The sequence below is a fragment of the Leptodactylus fuscus genome, chromosome 7 (genome assembly GCF_031893055.1).
Source record: "Leptodactylus fuscus isolate aLepFus1 chromosome 7, aLepFus1.hap2, whole genome shotgun sequence".
Classification (NCBI taxonomy): Eukaryota; Metazoa; Chordata; class Amphibia; order Anura; family Leptodactylidae; genus Leptodactylus; species Leptodactylus fuscus.
In genome coordinates this window covers 155,319,219-155,344,808 of record NC_134271.1, presented here as the reverse complement: position 1 = coordinate 155,344,808, position 25,590 = coordinate 155,319,219, and the positions used below count along the sequence as shown (strand labels likewise).

General features: G+C 42.1%; 1 protein-coding gene across 1 annotated transcript in view; it reads right to left on the bottom strand.

Moving 5' to 3' along the window:
- Positions 1 to 25,590, bottom strand: part of LOC142214655 (NACHT, LRR and PYD domains-containing protein 12-like) — a gene marked incomplete at its 3' end in the record, with an annotated part of 792,298 nt that overhangs the window by 750,969 nt on the left and 15,739 nt on the right. Inside the window, exons 9-13 of the mRNA XM_075283595.1 lie at positions 22,962 to 24,654; positions 20,610 to 20,780; positions 13,303 to 13,473; positions 10,702 to 10,872; positions 1,203 to 1,373 (exon numbers count right to left, since the gene is read on the bottom strand). Of these exons, the coding sequence (XP_075139696.1) occupies positions 1,203 to 1,373; positions 10,702 to 10,872; positions 13,303 to 13,473; positions 20,610 to 20,780; positions 22,962 to 24,654 (2,377 nt within the window). The remainder of the gene's footprint in view (positions 1 to 1,202; positions 1,374 to 10,701; positions 10,873 to 13,302; positions 13,474 to 20,609; positions 20,781 to 22,961; positions 24,655 to 25,590) is intronic.

Genomic DNA, 25,590 nt, shown 5'->3' with positions numbered 1-25,590 from the left:
GAGGAGGTTACAGGATAAAACACATGGAGCTTATTACACAGATGGGGATGGAGGATCTAGGGGCGGCCATACTGTAGTCTGTGACGTCATGGCCGTCTGCTGTAGGGACATCAGTGTCCTCCTCTATGTAATATACAGGATCTGAGTGTATCATACAGTTATACAGTCCAGGGGTTGTGTAATATGGAGGTTTTATCCCCTATAGACAGCGCTGGGTTCATTATACCAGGCTATCCATTGAGCTCTGTATATACAACAGAGGAGGCCGAAGTGTCGCTTCTTCTATTAGTCCTTATAATCAGGTGACAGATCATGTGATCACTAATATACCCAGTATATATCACATGGTGTAACATTCGAAGAATAAAAAACTATAACACACCAGGAGACGCCCCTAATACTGGACATGGTAAGACGTATTCTCTATAATGTCCTGTTATCTGCCCAGCACATATAGATCTGTTTTTTCAGTAATATATCTCCATACTCGATCTTTCCAAATTTCTTATTTCTTCCTTTTCCTCTTCAGAGAATTTATTTCCATCCAGACTAGAACATAAAACAGACAGCGCAGTATTAGTGACTTTGTATTGTGAGGATTTTCTCCTTACCTCAGATTAGTCAGTGACTAGATCTGCTGAGGATGAATCTGTACAATCTTATGTTTATCAGGACAACGCGATGGCTCTGTGGTTAGCTCCGTAGCCTTGCAGCGCTGGAGTCCTGGGTTCAAATCCTCTGCCAGGGACAACATCTGATAGGAGTTTGTATGTCCTCCCTGTGTTTGCATGGATTTCCTCCCATTCTAAAAAGACATACTGATAAGGAAAAAAATGTATGTTGTGATCCCTATATGGGGCTCACAATCTACATTAAAAAAAAAAAATCTTGTGTTTATCAGAACTGGTGACACTCTACGACTTATTATTAGTCTTGGATTATTCTATCCTTTATAAAAAAAAAAATTAAAAAAATTGCAGTATTAATGTATTGCAGACAATGGTGAAATCACTCTGTTACCATTGAGCCTTGTCACAAGCTGAACTCAATAGTAACAAACCAATGACAGGCCTGGGAGCCTTCAAAAGGCTACAGCACCTGATAAAATACTCAAAGACATAACAAAGGAGCATACACTAGAGTAACATCCCTGTATAACTTGTCCCCACATGTCTCCTCCTGTACACATCTCTTATACTCACTGTAATTCCTCTATCCTGCAGGCTGGACTGGACAGAGCGGCCATCAAGTCACTGAAGTGAGGACCGGACAGACGGTTATCAGACAGATCAAGTCTCTTCAGGGACTGGTTATTCCTTATTACAGAGGCCAACTGGGTGCAGGAAGTGTCTGGTAGAGTGTTCCAAGCCAAACTAAGAATAGGAACATGAGATGTGGGTGATGTATCAGCAGCTGTATCACACAGGATAGGATTATACAGTGTCCATATTAGGACATCCTCAGATATCAGAGTCAAACATCAGATTAATGCTAGTTTACAGCTCTGATACCTGACTTCTGATTTGTCTGACACCTGACTCTGACTAGTGACATCTAATACCTGACTCTGATACCTGACTCTGACACCTGACCCTGATACCTGACTCTGACACCTGACCCTGATACCTGACCCTGACACCTGACCCTGATACCTGACTCTGACAACTGACACCTGACTCGTGACATCTAATACCTGACTCTGATACCTGACTCTGACACCTGACCCTGATACCTGACTCTGACACCTGACCCTGATACCTGACTCTGATACCTGACCCTGATACCTGACCCTGATACCTGACCCTGATACCTGACTCTGACAACTGACACCTGACTCTGACAACTGACACCTGACTCTGACACCTGATTCTGACACCTGACTTTGATACCTGACTCTGACACCTGACTCTGACACCTGACAACTGACTCTGATACCTGACTCTGATACCTGACTTTGACACCTGACTCTGACAACTGACACCTGACTCTGATACCTGACTTTGATACCTGACTCTGACACCTGACTCTGACAACTGACACCTGACTCTGATACCTGACTCTGACACCTGACAACTGACTCTGATACCTGACTCTGACACCTGACTTCTCACTCCGTCAGAGATCAGACTCAGGCATCACATACAAGCCAGCACATACACTATGCCTCCCAATGATTGGCCAGGATTACAGAGCCCCCTGCTGACACTCAGGAGTAGAAGATACAGTGTATATAGGAGCTGCAGGCTGAGAATCTCAGATGAGACCTGATACCTGACTTGTGACTCCTTCATAGATCAGACTCAGACATCACATACAAGCCAGCACATACACTATGCCTCCCAATGATTGGCCAGGATTACAGAGCCCCCTGCTGACACTCAGGAGTAGAAGATACAGTGTATATAGCAGCTGCAGGCTGAGAAACTCAGATGAGACCTGACACCTGACTCTGACAACTGACTCTGATACCTGACTCTGATACCTGACTCTGACACCTGACTCTGACACCTGACTCTGACACCTGACTTGTGACTCCTTCATAGATCAGACTCAGACATCACATACAAGCCAGCACATACACTATGCCACCTAATGATTGGCCAGGATTACAGAGCCCCCTGCACGAGTAGAAGATACAGTGTATATAGCAGCTGCAGGCTGAGAAACTCAGATGAGACCTGAGACCTGACTTGTGACTCTTTCAGAAGTCAGACTCAGACATCACATACAAGCCAGTACATACAATGGTGGAAACTTATCAAGTGAAATGCTCCAGAATTCTAGTATCATTTTCACCAAGTAAACCCTGTAACATGTTGGGCACCACATTTATCAAGTGTTTTAAATACTTTTAAAACTTGTGAAAAAAGGGGCGTAGACTCACAGTAAAGGGGCGGGACCTACAACATTGTGCTACAAAAATTCACCAATAAGCTCCAAAGAACCTCAACTGATCTTCCATAGGAGACCCTGCTGCAGATTTTACCAAAAAATCATCAGAGAGAAAAGTCCTGCACAAAGTAGAGGAGGAGCAGAGCTGATTGGATGAGACTCTTGCAGTAATTGTCATTGACAGCATCTCCACCAATCAGAGCTTCTGAGGGAGGAACGTTCCAGACTTCAGCAGCTTTATGAAGTTCCCTCCCTCAGAAGCTCTGATTGGTGGAGATGCTGTCAATGACAATTACTGCAAGAGTCTCATCCAATCAGCTCTACTGTGATGTGATGTCTGAGTCTGATCTATGAAGGAGTCACAAGTCAGGTATCAGGTCTCATCTGAGATTCTCAGCCTGCAGCTGCTATATACACTGTATCTTCTACTCCTGCAGGGGGCTCTGTAATCCTGGCCAATCATTAGGTGGCATAGTGTATGTGCTGGCTTGTATGTGATGCCTGAGTCTGATCTCTGACGGAGTCAGAAGTCAGGTGTCAGAGTCAGGTATCAGAGTCAGTTGTCAGGTGTCAGTTGTCAGAGTCAGGTGTCAAAGTCAGGTATCAGAGTCAGGTGTCAGAGTCAGGTGTCAAAGTCAGGTATCAGAGTCAGGTGTCAGGGTCAGGTATCAGGGTCAGGTATCAGGGTCAGGTGTCAGAGTCAGGTGTCAGAGTCAGGTATCAGAGTCAGTTGTCAGGTGTCAGTTGTCAGAGTCAGGTGTCAAAGTCAGGTATCAGAGTCAGGTGTCAGAGTCAGGTGTCAAAGTCAGGTATCAGAGTCAGGTGTCAGGGTCAGGTGTCAGGGTCAGGTATCAGGGTCAGGTATCAGGGTCAGGTGTCAGAGTCAGGTGTCAAAGTCAGGTATCAGAGTCAGGTGTCAGGGTCAGGTATCAGGGTCAGGTGTCAGAGTCAGGTATCAGAGTCAGGTGTCAGTTGTCAGAGTCAGGTGTCAAAGTCAGGTATCAGAGTCAGGTGTCAGAGTCAGGTGTCAAAGTCAGGTATCAGAGTCAGGTGTCAGGGTCAGGTATCAGGGTCAGGTATCAGGGTCAGGTGTCAGAGTCAGGTGTCAGAGTCAGGTATCAGAGTCAGTTGTCAGGTGTCAGTTGTCAGAGTCAGGTGTCAAAGTCAGGTATCAGAGTCAGGTGTCAGAGTCAGGTGTCAAAGTCAGGTATCAGAGTCAGGTGTCAGGGTCAGGTGTCAGGGTCAGGTATCAGGGTCAGGTGTCAGAGTCAGGTGTCAAAGTCAGGTATCAGAGTCAGGTGTCAGGGTCAGGTATCAGGGTCAGGTGTCAGAGTCAGGTATCAGAGTCAGGTGTCAGTTGTCAGAGTCAGGTGTCAAAGTCAGGTATCAGAGTCAGGTGTCAGAGTCAGGTGTCAAAGTCAGGTATCAGAGTCAGGTGTCAGGGTCAGGTATCAGGGTCAGGTATCAGGGTCAGGTGTCAGAGTCAGGTGTCAGAGTCAGGTGTCAAAGTCAGGTATCAGAGTCAGGTGTCAGAGTCAGGTGTCAAAGTCAGGTATCAGAGTCAGGTGTCAGGGTCAGGTATCAGGGTCAGGTGTCAGAGTCAGGTGTCAAAGTCAGGTATCAGAGTCAGGTGTCAGGGTCAGGTATCAGGGTCAGGTGTCAGAGTCAGGTATCAGAGTCAGGTGTCAGTTGTCAGGTGTCAAAGTCAGGTGTCAGAGTCAGGTGTCAGAGTCAGGTGTCAAAGTCAGGTATCAGAGTCAGGGTCAGGTATCAGGGTCAGGTGTCAGAGTCAGGTGTCAGACAAATCAGATGTCAGAAGTCAGGTATCAGAGCTGTAAACTAGCATTAATCTGATGTTTGACTCTGATATCTGAGGATGTCCTAATATGGACACTGTAGGATTAGATACAGCTCAGTATACAGTATCACACATGATAGGATTAGATACACAGCTCAGTATACAGTATCACACAGGATAGGATTAGATACACAGCTCAGTATACAGTATCACACAGGATAGGATTAGATACACAGCTCAGTATACAGTATCACACAGGATAGGGTTAGATACACAGCTCAGTATACAGTATCACACAGGATAGGATTAGATACACAGCTCAGTATACAGTATCACACAGGATAGGATTAGATACACGGCTCAGTATACAGTATCACACAGGATAGGGTTAGATACACGGCTCAGTATACAGTATCACACAGGATAGGATTAGATACACGGCTCAGTATACAGTATCACACAGGATAGGATTAGATACACAGCTCAGTATACAGTATCACACAGGATAGGATTAGATACACAGCTCAGTATACAGTATCACACAGGATAGGATTAGATACACAGCTCAGTATACAGTATCACACAGGATAGGATTAGATACACAGCTCAGTATACAGTATCACACAGGATAGGATTAGATACACAGCTCAGTATACAGTATCACACAGGATAGGATTAGATACACAGCTCAGTATACAGTATCACACAGGAGAGGATTAGATACACGGCTCAGTATACACTATCACACAGGATAGGATTAGATACACGGCTCAGTATACAGTATCACACAGGATAGGATTAGATACACGGCTCAGTATACAGCATCACACAGGATAGGATTAGATACACGGCTCAGTATACAGTATCACACAGGATAGGATTAGATACACGGCTAAGTATACAGTATCACACAGGATAGGATTAGATACACGGCTCAGTATACAGTATCACACAGGATAGGATTAGATACACAGCTCAGTATACAGTATCACACAGGATAGGATTAGATACACAGCTCAGTATACAGTATCACACAGGATAGGATTAGATACACAGCTCAGTATACAGTATCACACAGGATAGGATTAGATACACAGCTCAGTATACAGTATCACACAGGATAGGATTAGATACACAGCTCAGTATACAGTATCACACAGGATAGGATTAGATACACAGCTCAGTATACAGTATCACACAGGATAGGATTAGATACACAGCTCAGTATACAGTATCACACAGGATAGGATTAGATACACAGCTCAGTATACAGTATCACACAGGATAGGATTAGATACACAGCTCAGTATACAGTATCACACAGGATAGGATTAGATACACAGCTCAGCAGACAGCCTAACATGCAAAGGGCTTAGATAGATCAGCTCAGTAGACTACCACTTGTTTGTTGCAGCAACTCATCACACGGTATGTACGTTAAGATTAGATACAGCGTTTCCAGATACAGCGTTAGTGTTCCCCAAAAAGGCCACTGCTAAGAACCAAACTACCTATTCCATGTATGGTGCACTTTATAGTGTTTTATGATGTTTTGCACTGTGTTGTACTGTACACTCACCTTTTGAAGTTCCCATCTTTATGCTGAACACTATGGAGTAATTAACCATTTGTGTGCTGCAGTATAGGCAGAAGCGGCAGTAGTGAAACATCTACCCTTTTCGTCAAGCCACCCCACCACACCCCTTTCCTTTGAAGTGTGACAGGTACCACACCCCTTAGTTCCCAAAACAATTCTCGTCAACCCACCCCACCACACCCCGTTACACCCCCTTTCCTTTGTGTGGTGACAGGTCTCCCCGCCCTCCTCCAAGGTGTAAAGTCGCGAGCTCTTTAGCCTTCTGTTTAGCAAGAACCAAGTACCTTTGCATTATGTCTGTGTATCTTTTAATTTTCACATCATCCGGTAAGTCAGAGCTGTGTAAAATATCGCTAATTTCAGTATCCAGGCGTTGTATTACGCTCTGTCTTACATCGGGTGGCGGTGTAAAGACTTGACTTATTCTGTTGAGTTCGTGTTTGGGCACCAAGTACATTTTCTCCGCGTGATTCATTATTTGTTAAAAAGCAAACTCGTTATTAACTGAATTGCCGCTACTACGTAGTCGGCCTAGAATGCGCTTAACTTTCTATATCTCACTTTTTAAAAGTATTTTTCTTTAGAATATACAAAGCCAGCAGAGTCGGTGGTTAGAACCCCGACCTTAAACGGAGGTACTTGGGGGTGGTAGCCCTCATATCTACTAGCAGGTGCCCATAAGGCTCCCGTGTAGCATTCTCAAAAGCCTCCAAGAAGAAATGTGTTTTCCCAGGATACATCTGGCTCGCTAATGTTAGAATTTGCAATTGATCACGCGAGTTATTAAAGAGAACCATGTACTGGTGTTTAAATTTATCGTTTCTCATATCACTTTTTAGGCTCATTCAATAGCCTAGGCCACTAGAGACATGCCCTGTCCCACACCACAGCCAGAATCAAATGTTCATCCAGCAAACATCCCTGTGATACTAGAGCATCAGTTCCACTACGAGAGAAATCTAATTGGTTTTAATGGTGTAGAGTATATCGACCATTTTAGGTTCGTGAATGTAGAACATATTGACTCGTTTGTAGCTGCTCTGGAGGGTGTGCACGCGGCCTTTCAGTCTTTATTGGACAGAGTCCTCAGAGATAACAATCCTGGTGATTTTGTTCAGTTAAGGCTTGAAGGCGGACACGCCTTAGACGCGATTTACTCTACAAAACAATCGCGAGAGACCTTTAACGCAGAGACGTTTCTCAACACCGTCGCAGCGGCTCTCCAGGGTAACGCAGAGGTCCTCTCTTCACAGCAACTCAAACTTGTCCTTGTTGTCATTTGAAACCGGCGCGGCAGTGTAAAACGCCATTTGAAATCCATCGTTTACAGTAAGGTTATACAGCAGAAAAAGAAGTGGTTGTATGCCTTTAATAATGACGAGTCTAATTTGTGTCTTGCCGCGAGCTTATGCGCTCTGATAGATGATGGTGTTGTAGACGATGCTGCTTTATTGTCGAGGGCTAGACAGATACTCGCTGATTTGGGTATTCCTGAAAATGAGCTGGTCAGTTTCAGCAGTAGAGATGTTTTTGAGGCCTCCTTGATAGAGATGAGTGAACAGTAAAATGTTCGAAGTTCGATACGAATAGCCGCTCAATACTCCACTGTTCGAACGAATATCGTACCCCATTATTGTCTATGGGAGAAAATGCTTAGTTTCAGGAGATCCCACCATTCGACTCAGGAGGGTCACCAAGTCCACTATGACACCTCAGCAAATGATGCCAACACCTCTGCAATGCAACTGGGACAGCAGGGGAAGCATGTCTGGGGGCATCTAACATGCCAAAGTCACTATATTACATCGGGATCCCTGTCAGCTTGCGGTATGCAGGAGCTGACTTTTTCCCATAGGAATGCAATGACCAGCGTTGATTGGCAAAACGCCATACAGAGTACAGCATTCGGCCAATCAACGCCAGTTCTGCCGGAGGCTCATCTGTGAGGAGGTGGAGTCTAAGATTGGACCAGAATGGAGACTGCTGTGGACCGCTCTTAGACTCCGCCTCCTCCAGCAGAACCAGCGTTGATTGGCCGAATGCTATACTCTGTATGGCATTCGGCCAATCAACGCTGGTCAATGCATTCCTATGCCAAGAGCAGTGCTGACCGTGCGCTCAGCTCGGCTACACCGGAGATGCAGCCGAGCTGAGCGCACGGCCAGCACTGATACACCGGAGATATGAACCCTGCTGCACACTCAGCTCTGGTGCATCTCCGGTGTAGTAGTGCTGAGCGTATGGCCAGCACTGCTACATCTCAACATAGGAATGCATTGACCAGCGTTGATTGGTCGAACATGGGAAAACTGTGTATATCTTGCATCATTACTACGGTATCGAAAATATGAAGGGGTGTTATCGGTGAGGCCTACTTCTATGAAAAGTGTAGTTTGGTGTTTCACCACAAAGACAACCACTTGTGCCAATATTTCTGCAGAGCTTGTCAAAGAGAGGATTGTGGCGAGGGTGTTGGCCAGCAACCACGATGTCCCACTTGTCATGTGTTTTGTCGCTCAGATGTGTGTTTAGACCGACACATTTTGTCAGCCAAAGATAAGCCGGCGTTTTGTAGGCTTAAAACATTTGTGGCGGTTTGCGTTGTAGTATTTGCAGTGCCCCCATGTATAAATTCAATGATCATCTTTACTATATGCAGCCTTACAAAGTAAAGAAAGAGACGGATCAATATGTTTTTTTATGACTTTGAATGCTTGCAGGAGACGGGGACGCACTAACCCAATTACGTTTATGCCACAACATTGTACGGTGCTAATTTCTGAGAGTTTGAGGGCAAAACATGTACAAAGGAGTTTGTTAGCTTCTTTACCAATGGTAAATTCGCAGGGTATACTTTGATTGCCCATAATGTGGGCAGGTACGACGGGTACTTTTTTGTTAGAGAGTTTATTAAGGAGAAGGTACGAGTAAAATTGATTACTTAAGGCGGGCGACTCTTGTGTGTGAAGCTACCAGACTTGAAATTAAGGTTCATAGGTTCCCTTAACTTCCTGCCAATGAAATTAAGTCGGCTATCAGACGCGTTGGGCTTCACGGGCTCAAAGGGCCATTTCCCCCATTTCTTCAACACCGAAGAAAATCAAAATTCTGTGGGGCCTTTACCGGGACCGGAGTATTACAGTGTTGAATACTGTATATGATGCCTAGTGACAAAAAAGATTTGAATGCACAGCTTGGAGCATGTGGCTAAATGTGCCGAACATGTGGCTATGTGATAGACTCTTTGGTTTGTGCAGGAATGCCTTTGTGTGAATGTGGCTATATGTGATGAAATACATTCTGCTGATATATAAGCTATCAGATACATTTTTCAGATAGATTCTGCTGATATATCTAATATTTTACATGATACAATGAACGGGGAGAGGGATCCATGCTTCTTTACAAGAAGCATGGGCCACCGCTGTCCTCTCATTATGTGGTGCAGTATATTGTTTTATTAACTCAATAATGGAGGAGGGCACAAAGGAAAGGCGTAACGGGGTGTGGTGGGGAAGGTTGACGAGAAGTGTTTTGGGAACTAAGGCAAGTGATACCTGTCACACTTAAAAAAAAAAGGGGGCGTGGTGGGGGGCGGCTTAATGAAAAGGTTAGATGCTTCACTACTAGCCGCTTCTCAGGTTTCTAAAAAGTGGGGGGAGATTACAGGTTGTTGGGAGACCCCAGCCCTCAGCCAGTTAGATTCCTGATCTAGACAGTCTATAGTTAACCTTAGATGGGGACACTAGCTTGTAGAAGAACACCATCAGCTCTTCAGGTTAGTTAGTGGCAGGTCGTGTTTCAGCAGGCAGTCCCATGTCACCGGACCCTCTACTTGCAGAGTAAGCCATCTTCTAACTAGAGGTGAGTGAAGTGGTTCAGATGGAAACAAATTCGACCCAAATTTTCCAAAAGTTTCGACCTGAATTTGAAACTTTTGGAGTTTATGACTTATGAAACATTATACTTTGTGGTGTCTTCAGACCTCAGAGTATAATAAGTGATGGTAAAGAGAAGGTGACTGAACATAACAAACCAGACCTCCGAGGTGACCCTGGGGAGTGTGACATCAACCAGGGGCCAGAAGAGGACTGCTTATTATGTTTATCCCCTCCCCTAGGCCTCCATTTAATATATACTTGCAACCACTACCAAGGGCAATGAAACATCACCATACATGAGACATACAGTAGAGAGTGCACAGGGGAACCTTCCCCATAATCTAAGTGCAACCCCCTTATTACGGCATGAGGGTCTGCAAGAGAATTTGACGCCAATTGCAAATCTAACCAGTGTAGCTGCCATCTTAGACCTTCAATATCTGAGTAATTACCAGTCCGGGATTATGATAGAATAAAATCCCTGTATAACTTGTCCCCACATGTCTCCTCCTGTACACATCTCTTATACTCACTGTAATTCCTCTATCCTGCAGGCTGGACTGGACAGAGCGGCCATCAAGTCACTGAAGTGAGGTCCAGGCAGACTGTTATTCGACAAGTCAAGTCTCTTCAGGGACTGGTTATTCCTTATTACAGAGGCCAACTGGGTGCAGCAAGTGTCAGTAAGATAATTGTAACCCAAACTGTAAGAATAAAAAGATAAGATGTGGTTGAGACATCACTGGATAACATCACACATAACAATAGATAGACAGATCAGCCGATAGTATCACACACAATGACATTAGTGTGAGAAGGTGACAGGCAAAGTGCTGGAGTCCTGATATATCAGCACCAGATTTCTGACCTATGTGTGGTCCAGAGCGGGTCTTGAATTGACCTCAACCCAGATGGGGGTCCTGGTTTTGTTACTGGGCCATAAAAGTCTGCAGAGCCTACATTTCAGGGCAGATCCTGGGAGCGAGAGGAGGCGCCTGGGTCTGTCCTGATGCTGTGAGTCTGGTGAGACTGTATTGTTCTATTTTTGTTTATTCACGTGGTTGGTAGTAAGCTTCACGTACAGTTAGTCCTTTATTGTTTAGTTAGTGGTCAGACAAGCAGGGTTTTGTTTGACATTCTTTTGCCTGAAGTTAAGGCTGTATTTTATTTTGCTCATTTTGTTTTGTTAGGTTTTTAACTTATGTGTGGTCCAGTGCGGGTCTGGAGTAGGCCTGAGCCCAGGTCTGAGACCTTGGCTCATTACTGGGCCAGAAAAGAGCTACTGATTCTGCACTCCAGTGCAGATCCATGGAGTGTGAGGAGGCGTCTGGGTCTGTCCTGTAACCCAGAGTCCTGTGAGACTATATTGCTTCTGTTTTATTAGTGTGACTGGTAGTAAGCCTCACGTATAGTTAGGTTATCATTTCTGTTTAGTTAGATGCTCAGACAAGCAGGGTTTTGAAGTTAATGCTGGATTTTATTTTGCTCATTTTCCTGTTTTTTTTTTCTAAATAAGCAGGTTTGCTACAGATTTTGTGTCCCTGTCTCTCACTGCTTGGGCCCAAACCATTGCTGCTACCGACCTACCTTCTCCACATTAGCTCAGTAGGTCTACAGATAAATATCTTAACGCTGGCCATACCCATTATGTTCTGGACGCCATCATGCAGCTGTCCAACCAATGATGATTATTTCTGTTATCGACCCCCTCCATCATCATTAACAACTAAGCTGCCCGATCCGGTGGGCGTGGTTTAATTGTTAATAAATAAAACAAACACAATGAGTTAGTGTAAACTGGCTGATCATTCCAAATGTTGGCTGAAAATATATATTGCAGATGATTGCATTTTGGCAAACAACAGCCAGGGGTCACGAACAAATTGTTTTCGTGGCCAATCATCAGGCAAAATGGCTTTTTTGAAAACTGGGGAAAAAAATTGGAAAAAAAACTGCAGATGCTCCGTTTTTATGGCATTCACTCAGCGTGCAGTAGATATGACAAGTTATCGATTTTCTGCGACTCTTTTCCATTATGGCCATAGAAAAATATAAAAAGTTTTTTTTATAAAGGTTATTTAGTGTTTTAATACCTTTAAAAAATATATAAAACGGAAAAAGTTCAATTCTTATTCTAGAATTTTTTTTCCAGGAGAAAGTTGTTGTTTTCAAAACTAATTTTTTATCATTTTTAATTAGATTTTTTTCAGTAGGTGAAATGGCGAAAAATTGAGTGAGCATTTCGATATTTCTCCCCATTGTGGTGTTCGCCATATGGAATAAATATTTTTTGATTCTAATGGGACAAGAATTTTTGGAGAAACGGCCGCCGCCTTTCTGATCCTCTCTCCTGTATTATAAAGGATGTTTTAAGCTTACTACTTGTGCTGAGTGACAATCTTTTCTCCTTTTTTTTTTTTTTTTTTTTTTTTTTTTTGCAATATTTTAGATTTGTTTATTTTATTTGTTATATAGGGTATATATAGGGATAAAAGGGTGATCGGGAAATTTTACTTTTTTTTTTTTATATATTTAAAACTTTTCAAAAATTATTATCCCTCCTAAGGGGATTTAACTTTTCATCATTAGACCTAAAGTTCTATCTACTGTAGTATTGCAATCTATGGTGAAATCACTCTTACCATTGAGTCCTGCCACAGGCAGAACTCAATAGTAACATACTATTGACAGATCTGGGTGTGAAGGATCTCGCCTCACCAAAGCCACTTTGGAACACCTACGATCACCTTTCTTACCTTTCACTCACGTCCTGTGAATGGCTGGGCTCATATAGGTTAATACAAAATGAGCTTTATAAATTTTATACATTTATTAAGCCCAGTGGGTCAGTACTAGCCACAAACATATATAGAAATACACATCAGTGGATGACAAGTAAATACAGATAAAAGTACAATATAACACTTAAAATAAAATGGGATAAAAGAACAAAAAAGTTATAATCGCAAGCAAAGTGATGGTTTGGTTCGCTGGGGCCTCACTCCTAGGCTGCAGGGCGCTCTCTTAAATCAGTCCAGAAAGCATGTGTCATTTACAGGCTGTCTCCTTGCTGAGTGACCAGGATTCTAGGTCTGTCTTGCAGTAAAAATCCTGTACACATCTCTTACACTTACCGTAATTCCTGTATCCTGCAGGCTGGACTGGACAGAGCGGCCATCAGGTCACTGAAGTGAGGACCGGACAGACTATTATCAGATAGATCAAGTCTCTTCAGGGACCGGTTATTCCTTATTCCAGAGGCCAACTGGGTGCAGGAAGTGTCTGGTAGATGATTGTAGCTCAAACTGTAAGAATAAGAAGACAGGCGATAACACACGATCGCCTTAAATACACCCGCTGAGTTGACCATGTCAAACATGATAGAATTAGAGCAGCTGAGCCGGTAGTATCACACTTATTCTGCACAGGGATGTTCCCCTGTGCTCCGAGAGCTCCAGCGCCATCACCTGCTCGCCGCCCCCTAGTGCGTCCTAGTCACTGCCCCTTTCACCTTCTTTCATCTCTCTTTGTATGCATCCGACCCTGTTCTCTTCGTGATGAAAATCCCGCGCATGCTCCGTTGGCCATTTTTCTGTGGTTTCTTACATTCATGCCGATGATAGACTCTCTTTAAAGAGTAACTCTCATTTTATTTTTTTTCTTGCTATTGGGTTGGAGTTGTTTTGAGAACCTTTTCGTAATATACTTAACCTATCTAACTTCCTCTTAATAGAAAACAGGCTGTTCCATTCTCTTTAGCGACCCTCTAACTGAGCTGTTACCAGGGAAATCAGTACATATTTGTATCACCAGTATGTAGAAGATGGTCACTTCAAATGGCTGTATCTCTGGATTTATACCATCTAGAAAAATGCTTCTGCTATCATATGGAAGCTGAGTACAGGCTTTCAAATGCCATCAGGTCACTGCTGAGATCTTTTATGGGGTATCATCAGTCATATAGGGGCATCAGCATCATCACGCTATGACACAATGGCGTATGTCATGGCGCTATAGCGTCTAAGTATTCTAACATCGATGTGCCCTTAGTATCAGCAGAGGCCTAACCACAGGCAGAAGAAGATAGCGCACAGTCTAGGAGGAAGCCTGAAGACTGTGGTAAAGACTAAGGAGTAAATGTTATTTGTTTCTACCTTCCCTGGCGCCCTAAAATGGACAGCAAAATGGCAGCCAGTCATGTGACATTTCAGGGTTCGTAGCTGAACCTGACTTGTAATAATCCTATTCACCCATCTCTAATCATACTAGATAGAAATACATCACAATGAATAGGATTAGATACAGCGACAAAGTAGACAGCTAAACACCTAATAGTATTAGATACAGCAGAGTCAGCTGAACAGAACTGGATCCAAGAAAACATTAGGATTAGATACACAGCTCAGTATACAGTATCACACAGGATAGGATTAGATACACAGCTCAGTATACAGTATCACACAGGATAGGATTAGATACACAGCTCAGTATACAGTATCACACAGGATAGGATTAGGTACACAGCTCAGTATACAGTATCACACAGGATAGGATTAGATACACAGCTCAGTATACAGTATCACACAGGATAGGATTAGATACGCAGCTCAGTATACAGTATCACACAGGATAGGATTAGATACACAGCTCAGTATACAGTATCACACAGGATAGGATTAGATACACCGCTCAGTATACAGTATCACACAGGATAGGATTAGATACACAGCTCAGTATACAGTATCACACAGGATAGGATACACCGCTCAGTATACAGTATCACACAGGATAGGATACACCGCTCAGTATACAGTATCACACAGGATAGGATACACCGCTCAGTATACAGTATCACACAGGAGAGGATTAGATACACAGCTCAGTATACAGTATCACACAGGATAGGATTAGATACACAGCTCAGTATACAGTATCACACAGGATAGGATTAGATACACAGCTCAGAATACAGTATCACACAGGATAGGATTAGATACACAGCTCAGTATACAGTATCACACAGGAGAGGATTAGATACACAGCTCAGTATACAGTATCACACAGGATAGGATTAGATACACCGCTCAGTATACAGTATCACACAGGAGAGGATTAGATACACAGCTCAGTATACAGTATCACACAGGATAGGATTAGATACACCGCTCAGTATACAGTATCACACAGGATAGGATTAGATACACAGCTCAGTATACAGTATCACACAGGATAGGATTAGATACACAGCTCAGTATACAGTATCACACAGGATAGGACTAGATACACAGCTCAGTATACAGTATCACACAGGATAGGATTAGATACACAGCTCAGTATACAGTATCACACAGGATAGGATTAGATACACAGCTCAGTATACAGTATCACACAGGATAGGAGTAGATACACAGCTCAGTATACTGTATCACACAGGATAGGATTAGATACACAGCTCAGTATACAGTATATCACACAGGATAGGATTAGATACACAGCTCAGTATACAGTATCACACAGGATAGGATTAGATACACAGCTCAGTATACAGTATCACACAGGATAGGATTAGATACACAGCTCAGTATACAGTATCACACAGGATAGGATTAGATACACAGCTCAGTATACAGTATCACACGGGATAGGATTAGATACAAAGCTCAGTATACAGTATCACACAGGATAGGATTAGATACACAGCTCAGTATACAGTATCACATAGGATAGGATTAGATACACAGCTCAGTATACAGTATCACACAGGATAGGATTAGATACACAGCTCAGTATACAGTATCACACAGGATAGGAGTAGATACACAGCTCAGTATACTGTATCACACAGGATAGGATTAGATACACAGCTCAGTATACAGTATATCACACAGGATAGGATTAGATACACAGCTCAGTATACAGTATCACACAGGATAGGATTAGATACACAGCTCAGTATACTGTATCACACAGGATAGGATTAGATACACAGCTCAGTATACAGTATCACACAGGATAGGATTAGATACACAGCTCAGTATACAGTATCACACAGGATAGGATTAGATACACAGCTCAGTATACAGTATCACACAGGAGAGGATTAGATACACAGCTCAGTATACAGTATCACACAGGATAGGATTAGATACACCGCTCAGTATACAGTATCACACAGGAGAGGATTAGATACACAGCTCAGTATACAGTATCACACAGGATAGGATTAGATACACCGCTCAGTATACAGTATCACACAGGATAGGATTAGATACACAGCTCAGTATACAGTATCACACAGGATAGGATTAGATACACAGCTCAGTATACAGTATCACACAGGATAGGATTAGATACACAGCTCAGTATACAGTATCACACAGGATAGGATTAGATACACGGCTCAGTATACAGTATCACACAGGATAGGATTAGATACACAGCTCAGTATACTGTATCACACAGGATAGGATTAGATACACGGCTCAGTATACAGTATCACACAGGATAGGACTAGATACACAGCTCAGTATACAGTATCACACAGGATAGGATTAGATACACAGCTCAGTATACAGTATCACACAGGATAGGATTAGATACACAGCTCAGTATACAGTATCACACAGGATAGGATTAGATACACAGCTCAGTATACAGTATCACACAGGATAGGATTAGATACACAGCTCAGTATACAGTATCACACAGGATAGGATTAGATACACAGCTCAGTATACAGTATCACACAGGATAGGATTAGATACACAGCTCAGTATACAGTATCACAGGATAGGATTAGATACACAGCTCAGTATACAGTATCACACAGGATAGGATTAGATACACAGCTCAGTATACAGTATCACACAGGATAGGATTAGATACACCGCTCAGTATACAGTATCACACAGGATAGGATTAGATACACAGCTCAGTATACAGTATCACACAGGATAGGATTAGATACACAGCTCAGTATACAGTATCACACAGGATAGGATTAGATACACCGCTCAGTATACAGTATCACACAGGATAGGATTAGATACACAGCTCAGTATACAGTATCACACAGGATAGGATTAGATACACAGCTCAGTATACAGTATCACACAGGATAGGATTAGATACACAGCTCAGTATACAGTATCACACAGGATAGGATTAGGTACACAGCTCAGTATACAGTATCACACAGGATAGGATTAGATACACAGCTCAGTATACAGTATCACACAGGATAGGATTAGATACACCGCTCAGTATACAGTATCACACAGGAGAGGATTAGATACACAGCTCAGTATACAGTATCACACGGGATAGGATTAGATACACCGCTCAGTATACAGTATCACACGGGATAGGATTAGATACACAGCTCAGTATACAGTATCACACGGGATAGGATTAGATACACAGCTCAGTATACAGTATCACACGGGATAGGATTAGATACAAAGCTCAGTATACAGTATCACACGGGATAGGATTAGATACACAGCTCAGTATACAGTATCACACGGGATAGGATTAGATACACAGCTCAGTATACAGTATCACACAGGATAGGACTAGATACACAGCTCAGTATACAGTATCACACGGGATAGGATTAGATACACAGCTCAGTATACAGTATCACACAGGATAGGATTAGATACACAGCTCAGTATACAGTATCACACAGGATAGGATTAGATACACAGCTCAGTATACAGTATCACACAGGATAGGATTAGATACACAGCTCAGTATACAGTATCACACAGGATAGGATTAGATACACAGCTCAGTATACAGTATCACACAGGATAGGATTAGGTACACAGCTCAGTATACAGTATCACACAGGATAGGATTAGATACACAGCTCAGTATACAGTAGCGCACGGGATAGGATTAGATACACGGCTCAGTATACAGTATCACACGGGATAGGATTAGATACACGGCTCAGTATACGGTATCACACAGGATAAGATTAGATACACAGCTCAGTATACAGTATCACACAGGATAGGATTAGATACACAGCTCAGTATACAGTATCACACAGGATAGGATTAGATACACAGCTCAGTATACAGTATCACAGGATAGGATTAGATACACAGCTCAGTATACAGTATCACACAGGATAGGATTAGATACACCGCTCAGTATACAGTATCACACATGATAGGATTAGATACACAGCTCAGTATACAGTATCACACAGGATAGGATTAGATACACCGCTCAGTATACAGTATCACACAGGATAGGATTAGATACACAGCTCAGTATACAGTATCACACAGGATAGGATTAGATACACATCTCAGTATACAGTATCACACAGGATAGGATTAGATACACAGCTCAGTATACAGTATCACACGGGATAGGATTAGATACAAAGCTCAGTATACAGTATCACACGGGATAGGATTAGATACACAGCTCAGTATACAGTATCACACAGGATAGGATTAGATACACAGCTCAGTATACAGTATCACACAGGATAGGACTAGATACACAGCTCAGTATACGGTATCACACAGGATAGGATTAGATACACAGCTCAGTATACAGTATCACACTATAGGATTAGATACACAGCTCAGTATACAGTATCACACAGGATAGGATTAGATACACAGCTCAGTATACAGTATCACACAGGATAGGATTAGATACACAGCTCAGTATACAGTATCACACAGGATAGGATTAGATACACAGCTCAGTATACAGTATCACACGGGATAGGATTAGATACAAAGCTCAGTATACAGTATCACACGGGATAGGATTAGATACACAGCTCAGTATACAGTATCACATAGGATAGGATTAGATACACAGCTCAGTATACAGTATCACACAGGATAGGATTAGATACACAGCTCAGTATACTGTATCACACAGGATAGGATTAGATACACAGCTCAGTATACAGTATATCACACAGCATAGGATTAGATACACAGCTCAGTATACAGTATCACACAGGATAGGATTAGATACACAGCTCAGTATACAGTATCACACAGGATAGGATTAGATACACAGCTCAGTATACAGTATCACACAGGAGAGGATTAGATACACAGCTCAGTATACAGTATCACACAGGATAGGATTAGATACACCGCTCAGTATACAGTATCACACAGGAGAGGATTAGATACACAGCTCAGTATACAGTATCACACAGGATAGGATTAGATACACAGCTCAGTATACAGTATCACACAGGATAGGATTAGATACACAGCTCAGTATACAGTATCACAGGATAGGATTAGATACACAGCTCAGTATACAGTATCACACAGGATAGGATTAGATACACCGCTCAGTATACAGTATCACACATGATAGGATTAGATACACAGCTCAGTATACAGTATCACACAGGATAGGATTAGATACACAGCTCAGTATACAGTATCACACAGGATAGGATTAGATACACAGCTCAGTATACAGTATCACACAGGATAGGATTAGATACACATCTCAGTATACAGTATCACACAGGATAGGATTAGATACACAGCTCAGTATACAGTATCACACAGGATAGGATTAGATACACAGCTCAGTATACAGTATCACACAGGATAGGATTAGGTACACAGCTCAGTATACAGTATCACACAGGATAGGATTAGATACACAGCTCAGTATACAGTATCACACAGGATAGGATTAGATACACAGCTCAGTATACAGTATCGCACAGGATAGGATTAGATACACGGCTCAGTATACAGTATCACACGGGATAGGATTAGATACACGGCTCAGTATACGGTATCACACAGGATAAGATTAGATACACAGCTCAGTATACAGTATCACACAGGATAGGATTAGATACACAGCTCAGTATACAGTATCACAGGATAGGATTAGATACACAGCTCAGTATACAGTATCACACAGGATAGGATTAGATACACCGCTCAGTATACAGTATCACACATGATAGGATTAGATACACAGCTCAGTATACAGTATCACACAGGATAGGATTAGATACACAGCTCAGTATACAGTATCACACAGGATAGGATTAGATACACAGCTCAGTATACAGTATCACACAGGATAGGATTAGATACACAGCTCAGTATACAGTATCACACAGGATAGGATTAGGTACACAGCTCAGTATACAGTATCACACAGGATAGGATTAGATACACAGCTCAGTATACAGTATCACACAGGATAGGATTAGATACACAGCTCAGTATACAGTATCGCACAGGATAGGATTAGATACACGGCTCAGTATACAGTATCACACGGGATAGGATTAGATACACGGCTCAGTATACGGTATCACACAGGATAAGATTAGATACACAGCTCAGTATACAGTATCACACAGGATATAACTTGTCCCCACATGTCTCCTCCTGTACACATCTCTTATACTCACTGTAATTCCTGTATCCTGCAGGCTGGACTGGACAGAGCGGCCATCAGGTCACTGAAGTGAGGACCGGACAGACGGTTATAGGACAGGTCAAGTATCTTCAGGGACTGGTTATTCCTTATTACAGAGGCCAACTGGGTGCAGGAAGTGTCTGGGAGATTATTTCTAGCCATACTGTAAGAATAAGGAGATCACATGTGGGTGATTAGGAAATAATACATTCTGCAGCTTGAAAAATCCTTTTAAGGTCAGATTATATGTAAAGTCTTTATTGCAGTAGTCTATTGTACTTTATTAGTTTACACCCAATGGCAACTAACCAACTGAGGTTTTCATGCCCCAAAACCAGTTTGGCTGCATAGCCCATATTGTTGATAGGGATGAGTGAACCGATTCAGATAGAGCCTTCACCCAAATGTTGAAAAATTTCTGTGTTCGGCCCCAACACAAAACTTCTGAGGTCCATCATCCAAAAAACACTGAGGAGAATATAATAATAGCACTTACAGTTTGTGGCAAATAAGTTTGGCCTAAACCATCCAGTTGTGGACAAGGAGGAAGTGAGGAGTATTAGAATTTGGAAAGACTTAATAGTTGTGACTTGGTAGGGTGTATTGTACCTTTCTCTTTCTGCACTGTTGTATAATTTGGTTGAGGACTGAATTATACAACACAATTGGTTTGTGATTTTATTTTTTTACGTTCACAACCTACTACTATATTATATGGACTGGAAGAATAAATCATTAGTGCTACCTTGGTTTGTCCTGGCAGTGGCATAACTAAAGTCTTGTGGGCTTGGGTACAAACTATTTCTTATCTCCATCCCTGAAGGCCATCTTTCTCTCCTTCAGAAGAGTTTTAATATCAGAATTAATCCATGGCTTGTTATTAGAGAAACACCTCATCACTTTTGTGGGTCTAATGTAGTCTGTTCTATAGTGTGTAAGCCCCTCAGTGTCATTCAGATGGGAATCCTGCAACACTTCTCATGCAGTTGTTTCAAATCAATCCCTCAGAGCCCCCACTCACTCCCCTGACCAGATTCCATGACTTGTTCTTTGCCAATGTGAGGAAGGCATATAACACACCAGCCCTACCGCCCCTAGGTAGATCGGATCACAACCTGGTGCATCTGCGACAGGTGTACAAGCCACTTGTACGAAGAAAACAAGCTGTTACTCGTACAGTGTAACAGCTGGTTTTATTCGTACAAGTGGCTTGTATACTGGTCACAGATGCACCAGGTTGTGATCCGATCTACCTAGGGGTGGTAGGGCTGGTGCGTTATATGCCTTCCTCACATTGGCAAAGAACAAGTCCAGTGTTTTGTTGTCTCTTGTGTGGCAGGTTACATACTGTGTGAAGCCTGGTACAGTGGATGATGATGGAGAGACATGGTTGAAATCTCCAGACACAAGAAGGAGAGCATTGGGGTGTAATGATTGCAGCTGGCTCATCACAGCATGTAGCACCTCACAGGCAGCTTCAGCTTTTGCAGACGGTGGGACATATGCAGATAGCACGATAATATGCGATAATTCCCTTGGTAGGTAATAAGTTCTCATGCTCACAGCTAATAGTTCAATATCCGTGCAGCACGATTGTTCCTTAACTACAATATGCCCTAAGTTACACTGTCTTTCATTCACAAATATCGCAAGCCCTCTTCTTTTCTTCTTATGGCTCTCATGCATCTTATCCACCCTAAGAAGTTTGAAGCCATCCAGGAAGACAAGAATGTCCAGGGTGACTTCAGTAAGCCAAGTCTCTGTAAACATGATGCACTCACAAAACTCCTGATGAAGCCTGATCAGCGCCGTCAGTTCGTCCATCTTATATGCAATTGATCTCACATTGCCCATAATGATGGCGGGTATAACAGGTCTGTGTTTATTTTCCTTGTTATTCTTCTGTAATTTACTAGCTCTGCACCCTCTACTTCTATGTTTTCTCAATAACTCGTGGGGGATGGCCGGCTTAGAAGCATGTATTCTAGCTGAGCTCCAAAGCTGTAACAGAGCTTCACTTGTGTTCACAAGAATCCCCCGGTTGCAGGCTGCAGGCATCATCCAAGCAAAACAGTAGATCCAAAGGATTCCTTTGAAAGAATACTGCCAAGTTTATAAGTCCATAACAAGTAGCTATTCATAGTGTAATGTTCCTTAAGTAGAGGAGTATTAGAGTGATAGACAAAGAGTCAAAAAGGAAAGAGAGAGGTCGTTTTAGCTTGAAGCTGCAGTAACAGGCTGCCACTCAAGTAGCGCCATCTTGTAAGGAAAAAAAATGTATAGACATGATTGTATAATGACAGAACCTTAATACCCCAGATAGATAAAATATAATAGTATTTACCTCAGAGTCTGCAGGTTATGTAACCCTGGTACAAGTCTCTCTAGTCCTTCAGTGTCTAAGGAACATCCCAATAGCTTGAGTTCTTCTATATATGTGCAGGTTTCCATGATGAATTCCAACACTGTGCAGTCTAGAGCTGACAAGTGAACACCAGAAAGGTCCAATGTTCTGTATGATTGTAATGATTGCAGCACTAGAGCCTTATTCCGAGTTTCAAAAAGAAAGAAGAACGTCCTGAGAAGATGTTGCTTGTCTTTGCTTTCCTCCAGCCTCTGTTCTTTTAGAATGTTGTTTAACCAAGTGATGACATCTCTGGAGGCCTGAGCTGCTTGTTTGTCCAGGTATCCAGTTAGTATTGACCTGGTGGTACTGTCTGATAGACCACACAGGAAACGGAGGAACATCTCACCACGTCCATCAGGATAGGATTTGGCTTCTTCTAGTGATTTCTGTAACTTCTCAGGAGAATAATCAGTATAATGGACCAAGGCAGAGAAGAATTCCTGGAGAGTGAGATGTAAGAAGGAATAGGTCACAGGTTCCTCCGATTCCATCAGAAAACTTGATAAGAGCTTTGACTTATTCTCAACATGGAAAGTATCCAGATCTATTTTCTCAAAAATAACCCTGTGGTTCATGACTCCATGTTGTGCCATCCATCCAATGGACCACAGGATCTTCTGAGCGTCACTTTTCTCCAGGCTGTGATTGTACAGAATGTTGGCGACAAATATGGCAAAGAGTTGTGTCACTGTTCTGGGTAATAATGTCACCTGCTGGTCACTACTTGTGGTCTGGAAGCTCCTGGATAATACAGTACAGATGATCCAGCAGTAGGACGGGAGGTAACAGAACGTGTACAAGGTGGCATTCTGCTTCACATAAGTAAAAGCCTTCTCTGACAGTTCAGGGTTGGAGAAGAAAGTCTCAAAGTAAATCTGTCGTTCTTCTGGAAGAAACCCAGTGATTTCTACTATTCTCTGGAAAACTCTACAATCAATTGATGCCAGTCTGGTTGGACGACTGGTCATTAGGACAGAACAACCAGTAAGAAGAGACTTTCTCACCAAACTAACCACAATCTGACCACAATGTTCAGGCTGTTTAGGATGAGAGCACAAGTGACGTGATGTGAAATCCATTGTATGATTGCTTTCATCTAATCCATCAAATATAAAGAGAAGTTTCTCTGGATCTTGTAAGATGTTCTCCAGCTGCTCCTCCAGATATGGGTAGTGATGAAGGATCATGGTCTCCAGACTAACCTTATCCAGTCTGTTCAGTTCCCGAAATTTGAAGAAAAAGACAAAAGAGAATCTTTGATAGAGATCGCCCTTCACCCAGTCATAGACAAACTTCTGCATCAGTGTGGTCTTCCCTACACCGGGCACTCCGCTCACCATTACCATCTGTGGTACAAGTCTGGATCGGTGGCACCAACGGAACATCTTGTTGTGGGAAATGCGTTGTAATTCAGTTTGGGTTTTCTTTAAATATTCCTCATGTCTTTCCCCGGTCTCTATGAGCTCATTCTCAGAACGTTTTCTCAGGCGATCACCGGAGACAATGATGAGGTTCACATAACGTGCAGAGAAGGAGAAACTTTTCTCTACCTGGTCACATCTTGGAGGTTTGTTTTCGACAAGTTTCTCGGTTTTTTCATATAACTGTTTCTTGTGACAGTTCTGGATGTCTGTAGAAAAATATAGAAAATAAGATGAATGTTCTGCTTTAAACTCACATTAATGTTACTGGTTGGGCAGCAAATTATTCTGTGTCAAGCTTCCAGTTATACAGGACCACTATGCCTCTTAGTCTTTGTCCATGTGAATTTTTTTTTCAAATAAATTTTAAATTAAGTTTCATTTAAATCCTCCTAATGTTAAAATTTCTACATTAAACTAGTCTTTATAGGGGCCTGTATATATAATTTAAGTTGCTTTATCCAGGTAATAATGCAAAGTGACAGTGAAATAAATTTTAATTGTTCAAGTGGTAATTTTCCAAACTAATTTTAATTTAATTTAAATCCACCTGGTCTGCTAACAGGTTTTTCCTAGAAGGCTTTTTACCTCCTTTCAATCACTTTGTCCAAATGATAATTTCTCAAATTAATTTTTGTTTAATTTAAATTTTGTTGGTGGCTACCTCCTGGTGTTGTAGTTTCTAGTCAACATGATAAATCTATTAAAATCCCTTTTTTTTTTCCAAATAACAATTTATCAAATTAATTTTAATTTAATTTTAATCCCCCTAGTTACTGGTGGTGTATTTTCTATATCAAAATGCTATTTCTAGGGAATTGTATACCTCCCTTCAGTCACTTTGTCCATGGGACAATGTATTAAATACATTTTAATTAAATTTGGATCCACCTAGTTGCTGTCTGCTGGTGGGGTATTTTTTGTATCCAGTTAGTATGCATGCACAGCTGTATATATTATTTCAGTCACTTTGCCCAGGTGACAATTTCTAAAATAAATTTTGAAATTTATTTAAATCCTCCTATCTTGGTGTCTAATGATTATCTATTTTCCGGATTTATACCTGCTTTCAGTTGCTTTGCCCAAATTAAAATTTGAATATAAAAATAAATGCCTTTTCCACACCATTACCCAGTGAGAATATG